Raw genomic sequence first — 21,299 nt, 5'->3', positions numbered from 1 at the left:
TATACATTTATGTATATCTATGTATATGAAAAACACATCATGGACAAGTTGGATTTACCACAGAAATGTGGTTTTTACCAAAATTAGGAAATAACACAACATACTTTATCACATTAAAATATGAAAGAAGCAAAAACATATGATCATCTAGATAAATACATAAAAATGATCTGATAAAACTCAATATCCATTCAGGTTTTCAAAATTTATAGCCAATGTCCTGCTTAGTATGAAAATTCAAAGAATTCCTTTAAAAAAAGGATTTACTTATTTTATTTATAGGAGTGGGGAGAGGAGCAGGTGGAGAGGGTGGGAAAGGGGGAGAGAGAGACAGAGGGAGACAGAGAGAGAGAGAGAGAGAGAGAGAGAGAATCTTTTTTTTTTTTTTTTTTTGAGAGAGAGAATCTTTAGCAGGTTCCACATTGAGCCCAGAGCCCGAGCAGGGCTCGATTTCTTGACCCTCAGACCATGACCTGAGCCAAAATCGAGAGTCAGATATTTAATTGACTGAGCCACCCAGGCATCCTTCAAAGCATTAGGATAAGGAAAAAGGCAAAGATTACTCTATGGGCCTTTGTACCAGCAGTCCTGGCAAATACAACAAAGCAAGCAAAAAGGGTGATGTGGGGAGACAAGTCAAAAGGAAAAGAAAAAGCAAAACTGTTCTTATTCATGAATGGAATAACTGCCACTGTACAAAATTCCAAAGAATCTGTGGTTAATTTAATAGAGAATGGAGTAATACTAAGTGTTAGAAAGACAGGTTCATGTACTGTTGCTGGGATTGTTCACTGGTCAAATCTCTTTGAGATACAATGTTCTTTGCTCTAGCAACTGCATTCCTAGGTGTATACCCTCACAGAAATTCCTGCACATTTTTACCAGGAGACATGTACAGAAAGCATACATATAGCAGCATTTCCTAAAATAGAAAAAACAAATTAATTCAAATATCTATTGACAAAAGACTAGATAAGTATGGTACACCATACAATGGAATGCTAAAATACCCCTGCCCAAAATTTTAAAAAGACAAAAAAGGATTACAGTATATACATGAACATAAATGATTCAAAACAAAATATTGAAAATAGCAGTTTGCAGAATACATATAATTTATCCACATAAATTTCAAAAATAGGCAAAACCGAACAACCTATTTTTATGTGGTAAAGTGATTTTACAAACAAGAGAACTATAGATATAAAATTCAGTTTATTGGGGTGCCTGGGTGGCTCAGTCATTTAAGTATTTGACTCGATTTTGACTCAGGTCATAATCTCAGGGTCGTGAGATGGAGCCCCACATCGGGCTCTGCACTCAGCAAGGAGTCTACTTAAGGTTGTCCCTCTTCCTCTCCCTCTGCCCTTCCCTATTGCCTGCTCACTCTCTCTCTTAAAAAAAAAATTTTTTTTTAAATTTAGTTTATCAATTATCTCTGGGGAGATTTGGGGGATAGACAAAAGGCATAGAGAGAGCTTCAAAGAGATGGATGATGTTCTCTTTCTTGAACTAAATTCTGGATTGACTAATGTAGATTTTGTTAGTATTGTCAAATCTTACATATATATTACATATACACTGTATTTGTCATGTATTTCACTTAGAAAAGCAAATGTTTGTTCTCTGAAAGGATAAAGCCTATCCAAGTCTCTCCATCAGAGACCTGCAGCTTTAGTAGCTTCTTCCTTCAGATGTTCTGCTCTACACTTGTGCCACTTCTTGCTACTTCTGAATAATCTTGATGTCAGGGGGACAGCATGTCTGAAGGATCATGAATGGGAGAAATGATAGCGTGGGATTCCGTGGATTTTCATGAAGATTCAGTTCATGAGACTCCAGGGTTGGCTGACTGCACCCACATCCACATTATGGAAAGAACTTGGCTTCCCTGTCGTCAGCTGGAAACCAGAAACTTCTATGGGATTTTACGAATTGCTGTTCCCTTAGGATCAGTTATCCAACCAGTCTTAGTATTTTCAGCACTAAATGCAGTGGTGTCCTGGAGCCAGTTCTTATCAACTGGCACCAGCTTGCAAGAGCCAATGTGAACATCATTTGCCAATTCCACCTTCAGTGATGTCACACTGATAGCTTGAAATCAGCCCTGCTAAGAGTATTTACACCACACAGAAATAAACAAATGCTACAAATTAGGCCCCCTTCTTGTTCCTCCACCCTAGCAGCCAGATGTTACACATCTACCAAGATGACACCGAATCTGACATAGCCATACAATCTTATGATGGTAACTCAGGACTAATGATGCAATAGAATGAAACAGGTTTTTTTTTTTTTTAAGACTTTATTTATTTATTCATGAGAGACACAGAGAGAGAGAGAGAGAAGCAGAGACACAGGCAGAGGGAGAAGCAGGTTCCATGCAGGGAGCCTGATATGAGACTCAATCCTGGGACTCCAGGATCACACCCTGGGCAGAAGGCAGGCGCTAAACCGCTGAGCCACCCAGGGATCCCTGAAACAGGGTTAAACTGATAAACTTCTTCAGTAACAGAGACTGCCTGCCCCATTTGCATTCAACTGGCTTCCCTGGATACTTATATTTGCTCCTGAGTAGTTCCAGGTATCTACCTCTATCAGGTCTAAAAATGGCCTCAGGAACTTGGAAGATGGAACAGGATAATTCCTAAACCAGCCTACTGAAAAATACAGGACTTTGCAATGACTCACAAGTCAAAATTTGATGGAAATGTAAAGTTTTAAAACTCCTAATATTAAAAGAGATTCTATACTATTGTAAACTGTACCTTTTCCTTTTCTGAACTGGGATCCATACTGGCATGGAGGGAACCTCATGACTTCCGCTGTTACCCTGTGAAAACTCCAGCATCTCCCCCAAATTAGAGTCTTGCTGAGATGATGGTACATTCTCAAAAAAAGTCTCTGAATCAGTTTCTTTCTTTTTTTAAAAGATTTTATTTATTTATTCATGAGAGACACACAGAGAGAGGCAGAGACATAGGCAGAGGGAGAAGCAGGCTCCCTATGGGGAGCCTAATGCAGGACTATATCCCAGGACCCCAGGATCATTATCTGAGCCAAAGGTAGACACTCAATCACTGAGCCACCCAGGTGTCCCTCTGAATCAGTTTCTAAGTGCCATTGAGAGATTCCTGAACGTGCAATGCCTATTGTGAGGCAGCCAGTGATGAGTAAGGTATACAGAAATGTCTAGATTCAGGCATGACAACCAACATTCACCCAAACCACTGAACTCATGCCCTCCCAACTCCGACCTTCTCCCGGATGCGGTCTTCTCTTCTACTGACTGACACATGTCCCACAGAGATGCATCCTAGTATGATTGATTCATATGGCTTTGTTGAGAGGTTTAATCAAACTACTGTTTTTACACTCAATAATTGCCATATTTTATTCTTTCACAAGAAAGTGTGAGGATTAGTTTTTATTTGATTGCTAAATTTACAAAGCCCATAATCTCCTTGGGGAAATAAAGAACAAAAAAATTTTTTAATGAAAAGATTAGTTTATAGGTTTCAGCACTGTGTAACACTTCCTAACCAAATCAGTCCCTAGAGCTTCACCAAATTAGCCCCTCCTAAGGAGCTGCATTTTATTCAATAAGTGTATATTATTTATTTCACTTCCAGGCACCATTCTAGAGGTTGGGCACATGGTAGTGAACATGACATATATGGTCCATGCACTTCCAGAATAGTCTAATGGAGAATGAAAAAAATTGAATAAATACATATGAGAAGGCACGATGAGTAATGACAAAAGTACAGAGTGTCATAAAAGCAAATACCAAAAACACCTACTCTCCTACTCCAGGTCTCAGATATAAGTTCTCTGAGAAAGTGGCATTTGAGCTGGGATCTAAGAGCTTCATAGGAGTTAGCTAGGTAAAGAGAAGTAAACCAGCATATACGATAATTCTGAGACACCTTTTCATGAACTGCATGAATTGGTTGTTGAAAACCCTAGTCCTAATTCCTGTGTGGCCATTATTCAGCTATGTGACCTTGGCTGAACCTTCCACTTCAGTGTTATGTGCCAAAGGAGGATTTCAGATTACAGAACCTCTAAGGTTCTTTCTGGCTCTTTGCCACAAGGCAAACATACAATACAGAGATTACTACTCAGTTAATACAAGTAAAAACTGCTTTTTTTGGACAAACTTTGAGCAATATAATATAGCACATGGTATTTCCAGCAATAGGGCAAATGCTCACAGAAACTCCTCCAGCTAAAAATACTGGATCACAAAATCCTTTTTAATGCATTGCAGAGCTGATAGGACAGTAATGGAATTTTTTTTTTCAAGGCCAGAAAGAGTAAGAAAATATGAATCCATGGAAGTAAATAAGCTCTGGATCTGGAGCTTGAATGGAAATAAATGTGAATCTCCAGTGGCTTAGTGCCTGGTTTTAGAAGACTATAGGAGAATCATGCATAACGCCAAAGTCCTAAAGATTAAGGGACACATCCTTAAAGGCTAAGCAAAAATGAACTTCTCCCCTGCGTAAGTCGATGTTGGCAATATATTTGGTCTTGGACTTGCTCTAGGTAAAGCAAGGTAAAAGGCTCCCCTGCCCGAGTCTAACCATTAATACAAGCCTGCACTTACACATTTGGAGCCTATATTCACCCTGACTCTCTATTGCCCCTAAACCCTCAAGCTCAAAATTTAGTTAGAATGGTTCCATGTTGGTCAGCTCACAAATCATCTCTGAAGGAATGCATTTAAAACCAGAGCTTGAAATTTTCCACTGACAAAGTTCCAAGCTAGATGAGCGTACAATCACAAATCACTTAATACAAGGAGCAATAAGGCATGATGAGTTAGAGCCAATGGAAATACCAAACAAAAAAAATCAGAGCTGCCAAGTTGGAGTTAGGAGTCACAGAATATAAAAAACACTATGTACAGAATGATGAAAGAAATAAAAAAGGGAATTGAAAGTATGCTCGAAACAAGAACAACAAAAGAGACTATCAGAGATATTAGGCAAGGTAAATGGGTAAGAATTTTCCAGAATTGATAAAAAGAATCGATCTCATATTCAGGAATCCCAATAAATCTGTCAGGATAAATAAAAAGAAATCACCACTTAGTAATGTCATAGTAAAATTACAGAACCCCAAAGAAGAAAGCAAGATAATGAAAGCAATAAGGAAGAAAAGAAAAATTACACACACAGAGGAATAAATATTATGCTGTCAACTTCTCAAATGTAGATGGAGGTCAGAGGACTATGGAATGATAGCTTTGTAATGCCAGAATCAAAGTAGCTGAGAGTTTTAAGCCCTCACTTTTAATCCTCAGGAAAACATTCTAAGAACAACCGCAAAAAAATGACATATTTAGAACTGAGGCTTTCAGTTGAAAGTTTTTGCCAGCCTACATATGCCCTGAGGAGGGTATTCTAGGGGAATAAATATGCCAACCTCGCTCTCCCTTGCTCACTTCCAAAACCCAAACAGAAGCCAGAGACTAAAAGAGGTCTTTTCACTTCAGAGAAAAATAAACAAAACCCTGCAAAGCCTCCAGGAGCACCAAGGGGGAGCAAATGAAAGTATCCAAAATAAAAAAATAAAATAAAAAATAAAATCAAAAAGAAAGTATCCAAAATAGTCTCCCAACTAATTTTATAAATCAAGAATTACCTTGATTCCAACCCAGCTAAGGACCATATAAAAAAGTAAATTACGTGCATCACCCATCAGCACAGATAAAAAAAATGTAAACAAAGTATTAGCAATGTATGAGACAGGTAATACATCAAAGTCAGTTTGAATGATACTAGGAATATAAGATTGTTTCAAAATTAGAAAACTGATAAATGTGATTGAGTAAAGAAGAAAATTAAAGCAGAGAAAAACTTCATAGAATCATAGCAAATTAAAGCAGAGAAAAACCTGGGGCACCTGAATGGCTCAGTCAGTTGAGTATCCAACTCTCGATTTCTGCTCAGATCATGATCTCAGGGTCATAGGATCAAGCCCGGTGTTAGGCTCTACACTCACTGCAGAGTCTGTTTGTCTCTTTTCCGCTACTCCTCCGCGCCCCCCCCCCCCCCCCAGTAATGTTCTCTTTCTCTCTCTAAAATAAATAAATAAAATCTTTAAAAAAAAAAGTAAAGCAGAGAAAAACCTCACAGGATCATAGCATTTGACAAAACAAATGTTTATAATAAAAAGTCTTAGTCAACTAGGAATGGAAGGATACATTTTTTTGAAGGATGTAGTCTTAATATGATAAAGATGTCCATAAAATATCTACAGAAAAATCATGCTCCATGAAATTTTTTTAAAGATTTTATTTATTTGGGCAGCCCAGGTGGTGGCTCAGTGGTTTAGTGCCACCTTCAGCCCAGGGCCTGATCCTGGAGACCCAGGATTGAGTCCCATGTCAGGCTCCCTGCATGGAGCCTGCTTTTCCCTCTGCCTGTGTCTTTGCCTCTGTGTGTGTGTCTCTCGTGAATAAATAAATAATATTTTATTTATTTATTCACGAGAGACACAGAGAGAGAGAGAGAGGCAGAGACACAGACAGAGGGAGAAGCAGGCTCCCTGCAGGGAGCCTGATATGGGACTCGATCCCAGGACCCCAGTATCATGACCTGCATCAAAGGCAGATGCTCAACCAGTGAGCCACCCAGGCATCCCCTACTCCGTGAAATATTAAAGACATTTCACTTAAAAGTAGGAACAGTCAAGGATGACTACTACCACAATTATTATTTGGCATTATACTGGAAATCCTAGTCTGTAAACTCAATTTAAAAATAAATAAAGGCATACGGATTAGAAAAAAAACCAAAACTATCACAATTCACATATCTGATTATCTACAAAGAAAATTCAGGAGATTCTGCAATCAAATTATAAGAATTAATAAGAATTTTTCAAGATTGTCAAATTGAAGATAAATATACAAAATTTAACCTGCATTAGTAAGGCAGAGCAGCAAAAGTGAGGAAATGTAATTTTAGAAAAAATGCTACAGTTGATACTTGAACAATGTGAAGGTTAGGCTTGCTGATCCCCCAAAACTTAACTATTAATAGCCTACTGTTGACTGGAATTATGGATAACATAGTCAATTAACATGTATTTTGTATATTTTAAGTATTATATACTGTATTCTTATAATAAAGTAAGCTAGAGAAAAGAAAATATTATTAAGAAAATCATAAGGAAGAGAAAATACATTTACAGCACTGAACTGGATTTATGAAACAAATACATGTATAAGTAGATCCAAGCAGTTCAAACCTGTGTTGTTCAAGGGTCAACTGCAGCTGAAATGATGAAAAGTATAGCACCTACCAATAAATCTAACAAGAGACATGCAGGATCCTCGTGAAGAAAATTACAAGCCTTGAATGAAAGAATACTGTCTTTTGTGAATAGACTCAGTATCACAAAACATGCAAAACTTCCCTAATCTACAGACTTCGTACAAGTCCAAACAAATACCTGTAAAATTATTAACTTGACAATTTGATTCTAAAATTTATGTGAAAGGTCAAATATCAGCCAAGACTGAATTGAAGAAAAAGCAGGTTGGATGACTGTCCTTTCAGATATTAAACTTTATTACAGAATGACAGTAATTTGCAAATTGTGCTATAGGTAGATATAGTCAAAAAGGACAAAATAAAAAAATTTTCAGAAGTAGATTCTTGATATATGGAAATATATGTGGGACAGAGCATGCACTGCAGATTTTTGAAAAGATATGCCAGGAAACTGGTTATCCATATGGAAAAACATGGATGCACCAGGGACTGAATGTTTGTGTCCCCCACCCTTCCCCAATTCATATATTAAAGCCCTAACCCCCAACACAATGGTATTTGGAGACGGATTCTTGGGGAAGCAATTAAGTTTAGATGGGGTCCAGAAGGTTGGGACTCAATGATGGGATTAGTGCATTTTAAGAGAAGGGCACCTGGCTGGCTCAGTCAGTGGAGTGTGCAACTCTTGATCTCGGGGTTGTGAGTTTGAGCCCCAAAATGTGAGGATGCATTGAGAAGGTTACCTGGGAGGGCCGGGTAGGGATTACTTAAAAAACTCTTTAAAAAAAAAAAATGTGAGGATGCATTGAGAAGGTAGCTGCCTGCAAAGCAGATAAAAAGCTACAAGGAACTAAATCTGCCAACACCTTGATCTTGGACTTTTCAGCCTCTGAAACTGTGAGAAATAAATGCCTGTTGTTTCAGCCACCCAGCGTACGATATGGTGCTACAGCAGCCTGAGCTAATACAGGATGCCTGTAATACACTTACAGTTTCATTCTGGGTGGATGAGAATCATAACTAGGAAAGTCAAAACTTTAAAACTTCTAATAGAAAAAATAGGAGAAATATCTTTATGACACAGGGTAAGGAAGGATTTCTTTAAAAAGACACAAAAGCACTAACTTATGAAGGAAAATACTGTTATGTTTTACTACATTAAACATAAGAGCTTCTATTGATCAGAAGACAGTATCAAGTGAGTACAAAGACAGTCATAAATTGAGAGATAATGTCCATTAATACACATCATCAACAAAGGATTTGCATCCAGCCTATACAAAGAGCATACAGAAATCAGTAAGGAAGAGGTAAAAGTGCTGAACAAGCATTGTGCAAGAAAGGAAATGTGGATGACCAATAAACATATCCAAGATGCTCAACTTGACAACAAAGGAAATATAAATTATTTACCATGTCACGGGCATACACATACACACATATTAAATAGTGTGGCATCTGTAAGAGTTGATGAGGAGGTAGAAGGCAAGAACTCTCTATCCCACCAATGGAAGGGCCAGTCTGGACAGTCACTGTGGAAAGGAACTCTGTGTGGCCTTGAAAAGCTAAACGCATGTGCACCTTACATCTATCAGGGATGCACCCCAGAGGAAGCAATGCATTTGTAAATTAGAAGACGGGCACCAAAAGGTTCTCTGGAGTATTATTCAGAATCATTAAAAACAAATAACCACCCAAATATCATCAATGCAGGAAAGCTAGTTTGTCATCTATAATGCAATGGAATATTAAACAGCAATGAAAATACATGAACCGCAGCTCTACTGAACTCTATTGTTAAATGTCATAATCAAAGTGGGCTGAAAAAAAGTAGTCAAAGAAGAGCTATGAAAAGCAGAAACAGACAAAACCAGACAATATATTGTCTTACAAATATGTCACAATATAAATGAAATTCAGGATAGTGTTTTCCGCTTGGCAGGAGTGGATTGAGAGGGAATGTGAGGAGGGAAGACAACCCAAGGGTCAGCACAAATATTGGTCCTGTTCTATTCTTCGGATGAACAGCGGGTTCGTGCCTGTTCATTTAATTATTCCCTCATTAATCTGTATGTGTACATTATCTACACTGCATTATATATATGCTATATTATAAAGATTTATTTATTTACTTGAGAGAGAGAGCATGATGAGCAGGAGGGGCAGAGGGAGAGAGAGAGAATCTAAAGCAGACTCTGCACTGAGTGTGGAGTCTGAAGTAGGGCTTGATCTCACGACCCTGAGACCACAACCTGAGCTAAACCAAGTGTCAGATGCTTAACCGACTGTACCATCCAGGTGCCCCTACATGTTATACTACAAAAATAGAAACTTGGCAAACCTCAGACCTTCATGCTCAGTATCTATACAAAGTCACAATCAAAATAGCCTCAAATAACAATTTTGAAAATGGGATTCTAAAAACTATAGGGCAGTACACCTGAAACTAATGTAACACTATGTGTCAACTATACTTCAATTTAAAAAAAATTATATGGCAGATTATGACATAAACTGTAATTCCATTTTCAAAACCTCCTCTCCCCTGCTGCCCATCCAAAGGTCTAAATCAATGCTCAGAATATTTGTTATTCGCCTGAGGAAAGAGCTGAGAATTCTGAAGTCTTTAGCCTTGTAAGTTTTCCTCCTTAATAAATAATATTACAGTCTTCTCCACTCAGTGGAAATCCAGGATTCTCCAACAATAGACACAGAAACTCTTACTCTCAGTGAAGTGCTAAAATGGCAGTGATTTCAGGGGCAGGAGGTCTCTGCCATTCTCTATTCTCATGCCATGGGAAACTGTTCTAGATGTTTCCACCAGGGATCAGCCTTATCCAGATTTTTATCAGCTACTGTGTACTCAGTGTTACTCTGCCCATAAAGTCTCTCAGAAGTTCACTCAGAGCAGGATCCCTGTTGAGCTTTCTGATAATCATCCCAGCTATTTTGTGGAATCCATTTGTCAAAAAATATAAATGGATGCCACACCAGACTGTGTGACCAAGCTCTGTCAAGTAGTGTCCCTACTGGCCAGCAATATCTCAGCTCATTCCCCAGGGAACCTGGTAAATACTTCAGTAAAAGAGTTTGTTCTTGAGCCACTCATATCTTAGTATAAACAGTCCATTTTGTTTCTTTTAAGCTTCTCATGCTACCTCCTGATTTTGGCAAATGGGATTTGCGATACAGTCCTTGCTTCCCCCAGCATCCATTTTTGGATTTACAGACCTTTTCAAGTCTGAAGAGATCTATTCCTTTTCCCATCTCCCAAATCATCTTAGTTTCACCAACTGATGTTCCCTGCACCTTCTCCAGTTCTTTCTTCCCTTTCTTCGTCATTATGGTAAGGGCCAGCCAAACTCTATGCTACTCTTTGCTTATCTGAGTCAGGACAAACCTGGCACTGGTATCTTGCAGCACATGAAGAGATGGTGTCTTTTGAAACAGCAAAAGTGTGAGTGAATCCCCAGTTCACAAAGGCAGCCAAGAGTGAGAAAGTACTAGTGTGGGTATTTGGTCACTGGGCAGAGGTTTTGCATGTTCTCTTCCTGAACAGAATGAAAGCCTTTCACTTAATGGACTCCAAACTCCAAGCTGGATCATCATTTGAGTTGAGGGAGGATTATAGTGCTTGGTGCCTTTGCATGCCAAGGCAGAGAATGAAAACTATGCTGGCCTCAGTAGGGCTTGTATTCTAGAAGATGTGTGAGCAGAGTTGCTTGAGGGAATCTGGAAGAAAGAAGTGGCTTTAAAGTATCACAGTTACCCTAAGAGAGTCTATTCTCCTCTTTCAGGAGTGTCAATACATCTGCAGGACAGTGGAAAGGATGTAAATGGAGTAATAATATCACCACTGCAATCTCATTTAAAATGTAAACACAGGTATGTGGTGTCACTACAGAGCACTTTTGCACTCTCTCCTGAGCTCTAAATTGGATTTGACCTTCCATAGATTAGTTTTGCCATTATCTGCACATCTTTTCAGACTGAACTCCTTGTCACTTTGACTCTGTATTTTAAAATGTGGTGCCAACTCTTCTCAATCATTCTCACTTCTGGGATTAAAGAGGAAGATCTGATCATGGAAAATGCAACTGAGCTGACCTGGGAACATGGGCAAGGATTTAATGCTCTCAGAGAGTCTGGCAACGGTCTCGTAGCTGTAGATTACAGTTAATAGGACGCAAAGATCCATTTAGTGCAAATAACCTAAGAAAGCTCTACAGAAAATGCGGTAAGGAGGGCAGATAATATCTACTGCCAATTAGGGGATAGCTAAGAATTAGAAAGTAGAAAAGAGAGATTGTTATTCTTTAATACTGTTTCATGAGTAATTCTGGGAACTTTTAAAATGAATATTGGTAAAGACCCATTTCTGAGAAGGTACAAGAAGGTTCTGAAACAACAGCCATCCGGACATTGACATGAATTTTATACTTCGCCCCCAAAATAAAAGAAGGTGTAAATAATCTGTTTGCACGCAGACCAAGAAGTCGCCCCCCCAAATGGAGAAATGTTGGACTTACATTAGTGACATACTCGATATCCTTCCAAAGGATGCACTCCCTGGGGAAATCAGCCAAGTCTAGGAAGTGATCCACCACCACTTGGCCGATTAGGTCATGGCGAGAGAACCTGTCAAAGTCATACACAGAGAAGTGAAGCTTCCGTGCTGCAAGGTCATTGTAGGGAACTGGAAACAAAAACACTTCATCAAACACAGGGTTCAAGGTCTTTCTGTGCACTTTAGTCTGGTGTTTTGTTTTCCGATCAGGAAGCAAATAGATCTTGACATAAGGATCTGAAGTTCCAGAAAAGTCCTTGGCAGGCAAATTGACAGCTTTGTGAATCTTCACGATGAGCTGCTCTAAGTCACAGTCATATTTTAAAATGAAATTCAGTTTCCCACAGGCTTTGCTGTTACCCCTAGTCCCATCATCAGTATCCAGTGACCTCTGCTTATATAATTCTGGTTTAATTCGACCAATTCCGGTCAACTGTTCCTGTTTTTGAAGCTGCTGGATATTGAAGTCTGGGTTTGACAGGTTGAGTTGTCTTCGGATTGAATTATGCCTTGAGTGAAGAGCAAGAGAGAACAAAGTTACAATCTCATTAGCCACAGGTTTCTCAGAAACTTGTGCATGGGATATAGGTAGCCTGTTATGCCCTTTTAAAAGCTTAGATCTGTGGGCCTTTTTTTTTTTTTTTTGGCCTAAATTCAAAATGCTCATCAATGTGAGTAAGCTGCTCCCCAAGGCTCGAAGCTCAAAATTGAGGCTCGGTATCAGGAAATGAACCAAGTAACATGTGACCTTGGAGCTTTTAAGGTTTAATGCACTTTCTAACCTAATATGCCATTAAAGAAGCTTATTCGGCTGGTAGAATGTAAAGATTTGTACAAATTGCTTTCAAAATAAAATTGTTCACCTTTATACATAATGTCATCCTGAAACTGAAATAGTTAGCTTTGTGTTGTCTTAGGAGAAATGCATCTGTCTCTAAATCACATAGTACTTCCCGTCACTGGCTTGTAACTTTATTAGTAAGTAAATTCTTGCTGGTTCAAATCAAAGCATTTCATCCCAAGAACAGTTTTAGCTCTTGTGAGAATGCATGTGACAGGATGTGTCTGCCTGCAGTGGACTGTGTTGTCTGTGACAGGTACAAGTGGCAGCTCCCTGACGGAGCTCCTGTCACACTATGTGGGTGATCAGTGATCAAGAGGAAGGGTTTTATTTCTGTAGTAAACTCTAAGAGTATAGAAATTAAAGGTAAGCCATATAAATGTATGTAGGGATTCAGAGAAGGTCGAATACTGATATTTGCAAATTAAATATTTGCCGAGAGAATTTACTCTTCACCCTATCAGCTTATTGGTTTCGGTGAGTAGTTTCCCTGAAATTCTCTTTGGAACCTGATGTATCTGTGTGAGATACAGGTCTCTCATAAACTGAGAGATGTAGTCATTATGTACAAGGTTGTTTTTCATGTTATCTTTGTTTTTGCTCAGAGTTCAGAGTCATTATATTGTATTTTCTAACCAAAGTAGCCTCTCTCCACCATTAGGTGAAAGGAATAGCCAGGCTGTCTCTGAGGGATTGATAAATAGCTGGAGAGGCAGAGTAAACATTTGAGTCTGTCTTCTCTTCCTTTCCTGAGATGACTTTATGAAATAAAGATGTAAAATGGGATTAAAAGACCCCCAAACATGTTTGAAACTACTCTCCCTTGTGGTGTAGATGCTGTGCTGCTGAACATTCCTCTTCATCCTCAGATATACTTGTGGTCACCAAACACCTCCACGGCACAGCAAAAACACAGTCATGGAACTGTCACATGGACCTGTCAGGGCCAACACAGTCCACTGCAAGCGGATACCTCAAAGGCATATACATTCCCGTATGCACAAAAACTGTGTCATCTGTAAGTCTCTGTTGTCAGATTTTAATTTCTTACAAAGAAGTCTACCATCTGAAGTCTTCTCTGCATCTTATGCTTTCTCAGGGGGAGGGAGAGGGTAAGGGATGCTGTTAAACACCTAAAAGTGGCTCCCTGTGCTGGTAAAGCTCAGCCATTCCCTTGTCCAGACACTGGCCCTTTGTAGAGCTGGAACAGAGCTCCAGTCTCACTCCACTGGGGTCTGTGAGCGGAAGAGACTGGCAGGGAGCAGCAAGTGCCCAGCCCTCTGCACAGGCCATAAGGGGCTAGTGCCAGTTCTGGCCTTTGATGTTGATTTTTCCTTCTAGGCTGGATTGAAATAAGGGTCATACTTGGGTCTGGTGTCAGTTCCCACCTACAACAGATCATTCCAGGAACTGTCTAGTAATCCTGCTTAAATATTAAAAGTGCCTCCTCAAGGCCCATGACACATACCTTCTTTGTACCAACGTCTGATGGAACACCAGTCCTGTGTCTATGCCAGACCCAGACCCTGCCACTCGGCTATCACTTCTCTCCCAAGGTGGTTGTTGAGCAGACTGTCTGTGCCTAACAACTTACCTTGAGTTTTTTGAGTACTGGTTTTAGACTCATCATAGCAACATTTTGTCTTAACCCTATCTGTAGGCTAGGCCTGCCATGTAAATTTAAATTTAAAATACATGACTCTGACTGCTTAGCAATGGAACATATTCTGTTTTACTTATACATTTTCTTAGACAGGAAATCTGAACAGAAGTAAGTCCCATGTGCTTTGTCTTTCCTAACCACAATGGATTGCCAGGAGATCGAGGCAGTAGGTTGGGGAGGATATCATAAAGAGATCTTACTTCAAAGACCAAAGCAAGATCCCAACTGCACAGGATGCCTCCATTCAAAATTGTAATAGAGCTAAAGAGTCTTTTTTTTTTTAAATAAAACACAGATATGAACACAATCATCTATCCAAATGTTCTTCATCACTAATTTCATTCTCAATACTTCTGCCTCCAATCAGAACCACACTTACTATTAGGAAAACCACTAAATCCAACTATAAGGCAGTGGCCTAAAGCAGACAGCACAGACTGTAACAGGCCATGACAGTGCTCGCTCCCTGGGGCTCTCTTTCAATCACTTTCAATTTCCTTTCAGGAGAGAGTCAGGGATTACAGGAGTTGGGGGGTGGGTGAGCAGACCAGAGAAGCTCAAAGCAGTCAGGGAACCAGGGTAATTCACTGCCCCTCCACATAACCTCTGCAGCTCTCTGGGCTGAGACATGAGCAAAAAGGGCTGTCCCAGGGATGAGAAGAAGACAAAGGAGAGGAAATGGAAAATCCATATCCATCCCATAGCTCTCATAGATTGCTCACATGGAGGTGGGAAGGAAAACCAAGTCTAAATCGAGGTACGAGGGGGGGGAGGGGCAGAATCTTTTGATCTGGCTCCTGCCATCCCAGGTGAGGTGGTTCTAAAATGGTCAATGGAGGTGGCCTTTGACTACAGTAAACTAGAAGCCTCCAGGGTAAGGGTCTGGAATTTTACTGTCACAGAGTGTGTGACAAGGAGGGATCTGTGTCTGAAGCAGACAGTCCCCTGAGAGGGTCTGAGGAGTCCTATATGTTGGGTGTTCTCAGGACTAAATGTGCATAATGAAAGGAAGGAGAAAGAATGGATTCCAAAGACTGGGGTGGGAAAGGGAAAGCTGAGAGACAAGGTCCTCTGTAAATAAGTCATACTCTGATGCTGTCCTTAGAGAGGCTGGACAGTGAGGGGAAGATCCTCTGCTGGACCCACCTCCCTTCGTGCAGGGGGAGGACATTTTCAGATTGTGGAAGAGAACTGAAAGATTGGAGGTTGCTGTCCCAATCTGATTTGGAAGATTGATGGTTGAGCCTGGAGAAAGATTAATTTTGAAGATGATTAACAAAACCTGTAAAGCATATTTCCCACAACAAACTCAAAAACACTTTAATGCTTGAAGGACTATGAGCCTCCTGCTGATATGTAGCCTCAGGTTAGCAGAAGCAAGATCCCAGATGTAAAAAGCTTTCCCTTCTCTCTTTCCTCAAAATTGAATTAACCAGTTCCAGGGTCCCACTTTAAGTCCCTGAACCATCACCCAAATAGCCAACTACCTCCACTGGATTTTAAGAAAGAGGGTAGTACCACAATTCACCAAATATGAATGTGCAAAGCAAGGGGTCAGGTAGGGTGGAGGGCATAGAAACGCAAACCTAGTCACTGCCTGCAAGTTAGTCAAACACTGACTACACAGCAGGTCAGAAGAGGATAAGAATTGACCAGACATTAAGGAGCCAGACAGGCAGAGAGAGAGGCCCCTGGCTTGGGAAATGGTCATGGAGGAAATGGCACTCTCATAGAGCCTGGCTACATTAACTTGGCCTCATATTATTAGCTTCCAAGCTGATGCTAAGTAAGTTGCCATCTTGGATCCCAGCTCTCCAGCAAGATAGGATCTTCAACTCTGTGTCCCCAAAGCTTTCTCCTTACATATGCCTACATGTTCCATCCAGGGTCTGTGGGAGAGCCAACATTCATCATTCCCACAATCCCTTCCACCTCTGCATCTCCCATGCAACTATAGGCAAGTATGCGCTCTTCTATCCACCATCACCTCAGTGACCCTATTTCAGAGGTGAAATTTGGCCTATCCCTTCCCTGAATCTGGAGCACCACTGTTGACAGAGCTTCAGGATTCAAGGAGAGGAAAGAGAGAAGCAAACTGATTTCAGAACCACATGGGTTTCTTTACTAGGTTCAAGTCAAGACAGGGCAGTTTGGGAACAATGAAGATATCCCTGGGTAATAAAGAGGAGAGAGCTGGATTGTCCTGAGCCACAGGCAGACTCGGAAGAGGAAGTCTCAGAGCAGATGCAGTGAACTGACTACAGGGCAGAAGGAAATGGGGACCTTTCTTAGCACAGGATTCAGAGGTTTCCAGAATGGATGATATAACAAAGATGTAAGCATCACACCTTGGTCCGTGGAGGTATGTAGTCAAGTGCAGTTGGATACTCTGATACATGACCTACATCCTCGACATCCCCCAAGTTAAACAAGTTTGAAATCCTGGTTTCACTTAGAATATTTTATTCCCTATTTATTTGACAAGCCTAGGTCCACCAACACCTTCTCAAAAGTAGCTTACAACTCATGCCTCTTTCCATTTCCATTGCTTCCAACTGAGTTCAGGCCTCATCATTACAGGCCTGAATCAGCCCCTTATAGCCCCTATTCACCCTGTCCCAAGCATCTGAGACACTCCTGCCAGATTAATCTAGAGAACAACTGGAGCACTTCAATGTGTGTAACTGGTATTCTTCTCACCTATTTTCCCAACTAGGCTATGGACCTGTTGAGGTCAGGGATGTCTGTCTGTCTGTCTGTCTATCTATCTATCTTTATGACCTGCGCATGCTATAGAACTTTGCATGTAGCAGATGCTTAATACAAGTGTCTTGAGGAAATATATGAATGCCAAGGACATATGGTTTGGTTTCCAATAATTAAATCCCAGTAGAGAAAATGTACATTTACATCTAATTTCAGAACCTCATGAGAATTAAAAGAGGTCTAAGCAGCTTCCATTTTTGAAGCTGTCAGTGTATTAAAATCTGAAGAAACATCTAAGAGTAATTCAAAAAACTGTTGCATTTTGAATGTTTACACCTAACTAATGTTTTCACCACACACCTACAAAAGCATAGCTTAATAGAATCGTGGTACTCTTGAGTAATCATGACATTTGACCCCAGCATACCAAGTTGTGGCCAGCCATGGGACCCAAATTTAAAGTTCAATGACTGTCATCTTCTTTCAACTCTGTCAGAATATTTCTGTGACTCTATGGACTCCAGAGATAAGGTCAAAAGTCCTCGTGTAAGGCTCTGGATGAAGGTAAAACAGGTTACAAAAGGCCTTCCTCCAGCCTCATCCCATATAGGCCCTTCTTCGGTTTACACTTCTGGCCTTTTGCCATTCTTGTCAGCAGAACATGAGAAAAGTGGCTGCATACTGATGAAGGTATTCTGTTAGTCATCCATGCTAAAAGTCTGCTCTATGTGCTCTATGCCGGGGGCTGCACAAGGTTTGGATATATAGGGAAAAACAAAGCAGATGTGGTCTCTGAGCTCATGGAACTCACAGATTAGAGAGGGGTTACAGGCGACCAGCAAGTGAATGATCATTTAGTTGGAGAGTTCAACCTTGTGAAGAAATGCAAGCAAGGCAGCATGTGAGGGAATGAAGAGTGCAAAGTGGTGGAGGCAAGAGCACATACTTCAGACAGGGTGGTTGGTGAGGTCTTTCTGAGGAGGTGATTCTGTAGGAGGGACGCTGGAGCTGGAGAGGAAAAGGAAAAGCATTCCAGGCAGAGGGAACAGCACGTGCAAAGGCCTCAAGGCAGGAAAAGGTGGGAGGTTCTGAAGACACTGAGAGAGAGGCTAGGGTAGGTGGAACGTGACAAGGTTTCCCAGATAAAGCTTCCTAGTGAGTCCATGTCCTCCAGGGTAGTGCCATGTGGCGCTGAGTTGGTGAGCTGACAGGAGACTGTGGCAACAACATGCAGGCCTTAACAGGCCTGATAAAAAGATGGCAGTGTGGTCACTGAAATTTTTATAAAACCAAAGTGTTACCTAGGAAGTTTGAGAAGACTTAATAAAATAGGTTGGACTTTAATCTCGGGATGTGAACCAGGAAATGGCCTGTCAAGGTTCCTTCTATTTTGAGGATTCAGGGATTTTTATATATTTGGAAGAGAGATCTTAAAAATGTTCTGGTATTGAAGCATTCTGAAAAAAAAATCCATATTCCCAGGATATTACACAAAAGATATTTCATCTAAACTGCAAAGAATTAAGAGGAACTTTGGAGGGTTCTAATAGTAACTGAGCTAAGTAGAAACAGAATGTTAACATGCTTGATCTTGGGAAAACAAGAGAAAGTCATCCTGACCAGAAACCTTCTGAGAAGATAACACAACTTGGCTCATCTTTAGGGTACTCCACAGACATTGGTGGGGGGCCACATATAGTCAAGTTCAAGAGGCCAGGAGACAGTGAGCTTCCCAATGTCAATGCTATGAGAGAAGCTATGCCAATGGATCTCGGGGACAGTAGAGACACCCTTAACTGGGAGTCTAGGTCTTATGTGCTCTGGGTCAAGGAGATGTCCTAAGACCCCTGGAACAAATCACAACAACTCTAGGAGAGAATCAGTAAGAAAGAAAGAGACAGGAGTGAGAAAATAAAGAGCATAATGAGAAGAAAAAGAAATAAGAACTAGCAGAGCAGACTGTTTAGAGGTATCTCAGTACAGAGTACCTGCTCCCTCCCCAAATTCAGTATCAAAAATATTAATTAAAAAACAGTGTTAAAAATGTTTTGGAACATCATTTCTCCCATTTTGTCAGTAAAAAGGTTTTGTGTTTGTTTATAATATAACACAATTCCTAAAGAATTAGAAGATGACACACCACTCATTATGGTGAGACCATGAATCATAGATATGTATTTCCAGACATAACCCATAAAACTGGGTCAGTAGTAATTTAGGTAAGAATGTTTTAAATGCATAATGATGCAGATTATCAGTATTAGATCAAATGCAGCTGGAAAGAATTTAGTTTTCTTATGGTAGGTCAGATTTTACTAAACTTGATTTTGGCCATCAGAAAAGATAATTATGTGACTCCAAAACTAAAATAAATCTAAATGTAAAATTCATTTTATAGGGATAATTCCTTTGCTTCTTCTTTTTATCTTTTTTTCCTTCTATTCAATTTCCATAAATCAATGTTGAAGATACCAGTTTTCATTTACTTTTATTTTTTTACCACAGTTTTTATTTTTAAATGAAATATATTTCTTGAGGTGTAGATTACTTATATATTTTTCTAGAATAAATATTGTGATAATTATAGTGATACTACTGCTATCAATTCATTAGAATTACAGCAGTCTTCAGCTACATAATCTAATAAAAGCACAGTACTATCACCTTATATCTTATATCAATGAGGACTTGATCAGAAAAATTAAGAGGCAGAGTAAAAACAAATAGGAGATGATTTCAATGGATACTTCATCTGAAAGATTCTAGTTTTTGAAATACTGAAGGAATTTTATTCCAAGTCTGCACCACTACATGAATGCCATGACAGCATCAAACAGAGCTCCAGTTATATTTAAGTCTATATCTAAAGAGAAATCCTAGTGATAAAATCTGAGGAGTTCTTCTAAATCAAATGGCAAACAACCATTCATTTCCTTACAGAGGAATATTTTAGGTTTACTTCTTTGATTCAGAATTGGAAATGATGCTAAAATAGGTTTGTGGAAAAATTAAATTATAAACTGTCATATTCCATCCCACTTAATGTGAATGAGCAGAGTCTCTAGGATAAACTCGATTAACATAAAAAAAGGGTAAAATCTTATTTCTGTTTCTAGAGAACAAATAAAAAAAGATGTTTTAAAAATGCCCCCAAACTGTGCTCATACTTTCCGAATGACAGCACATGCTATTCCTCTATCGCTCAGGCAAATTTTCATTTTAAAAAAGCTGCTTTCTCCATCTCTCTTCTTGAAATCTCCTACGGAAAGAGGATTTTTACATCCAGCAATTGGGAATTGGCTATTTAACCTCAAAGCCACATCTGTGCCCCATCTGAGTCTTGGGAGAAGCCAGTCGCAATGAAAATGATCATGACCAAGGCAATACTGCAATCAAAATGGCAGCTCAGGCTTTGGTGTGCTTACCAGATGCAGCCTGTACAAAGGGCATGATGTACATGCTACTGCTTCATTCTTAAAACCACCCACATGTTGCTATTATTACTATTCCTCTCTCACAGAAGAGGAAATGGAAACATGGAGGTTAAGTAATATGTCCAGTGTCACGCACATAAGTAAAGCCAGTTCACCTGATCCCCTGAACCCTTGCTGCTTATCACTGCACTAAAGGATTTCTCTCCTGTTTAAAGCACAGAGCATCCCACCCATAGAAAGCAAGTAACCCTAGGCCTGGGGGCTCTAGGCCTTTCAAAGGCTGAAGAAAGTCAGGCCTGGAGCCACTCTGTGTACAGCCTGTGTGTGACAGCTAGGGCAGGTCAGAAGCATGGGGCATAAATTCAATAGCACCAGGAGGACAGCAGGAAGAGTGGTTAAGAGCTCAGGCTCTGGTGTTGGCTGAATCAGGGCATATCAACATATGACCTTTTTAAATTTAAACTCTTTGACTTGGGCAGCCCCAGTGGCTCAGCAGTGTAGCACCGCCTTTGGCCCAGGGCCTGATCCTGGAGACCTGGGATCAAGTCCCACGTCGGGCTCCTTGCGTGGAGCCTGCTTCTCCCTCTGCCTATGTCTCTGCCTCTCTCTCTCTCTCTCTCTCTCTCTCTCTGTGTGTGTGTGTGTGTGTGTGAGATGAATAAATGAATAAAATCTTTAAAAAAAATAAACTCTCTGACTTAAGTTTCTTCTTTTGTGAAATGAAAATGATAACTTTGGCATCTTGTGCAAAGTTGTGAACTACCGTAAAATTATGCCTATGAAGTTCTTAGTACTTGAC

The 21,299-nt window shown here is 40.0% G+C and overlaps 1 protein-coding gene and 1 long non-coding RNA gene across 3 annotated transcripts in view; one reads left to right on the top strand and one right to left on the bottom strand.

Moving 5' to 3' along the window:
- Window positions 1–21,299, bottom strand: part of SYT9 (synaptotagmin 9) — a 192,162-nt gene that overhangs the window by 113,767 nt on the left and 57,096 nt on the right. For both annotated transcript variants that reach the window (XR_004807989.2, XM_025459343.3), the window contains exon 3: window positions 11,819–12,365. Coding sequence is in view for 1 of the 2 variants with exons in the window: in XM_025459343.3 (XP_025315128.1) it covers window positions 11,819–12,365 (547 nt within the window). In the remaining variant the exon portion in view is untranslated. The remainder of the gene's footprint in view (window positions 1–11,818; window positions 12,366–21,299) is intronic.
- LOC118351840 (uncharacterized) overlaps window positions 1–21,299 on the top strand; it is a 29,632-nt gene that overhangs the window by 6,086 nt on the left and 2,247 nt on the right. The window lies entirely within an intron of this gene.

The sequence above is a fragment of the Canis lupus genome, chromosome 21 (assembly GCF_003254725.2).
Source record: "Canis lupus dingo isolate Sandy chromosome 21, ASM325472v2, whole genome shotgun sequence".
NCBI lineage: Eukaryota > Metazoa > Chordata > Mammalia > Carnivora > Canidae > Canis > Canis lupus.
This window is presented reverse-complemented; position numbering and strand designations above follow the sequence as displayed.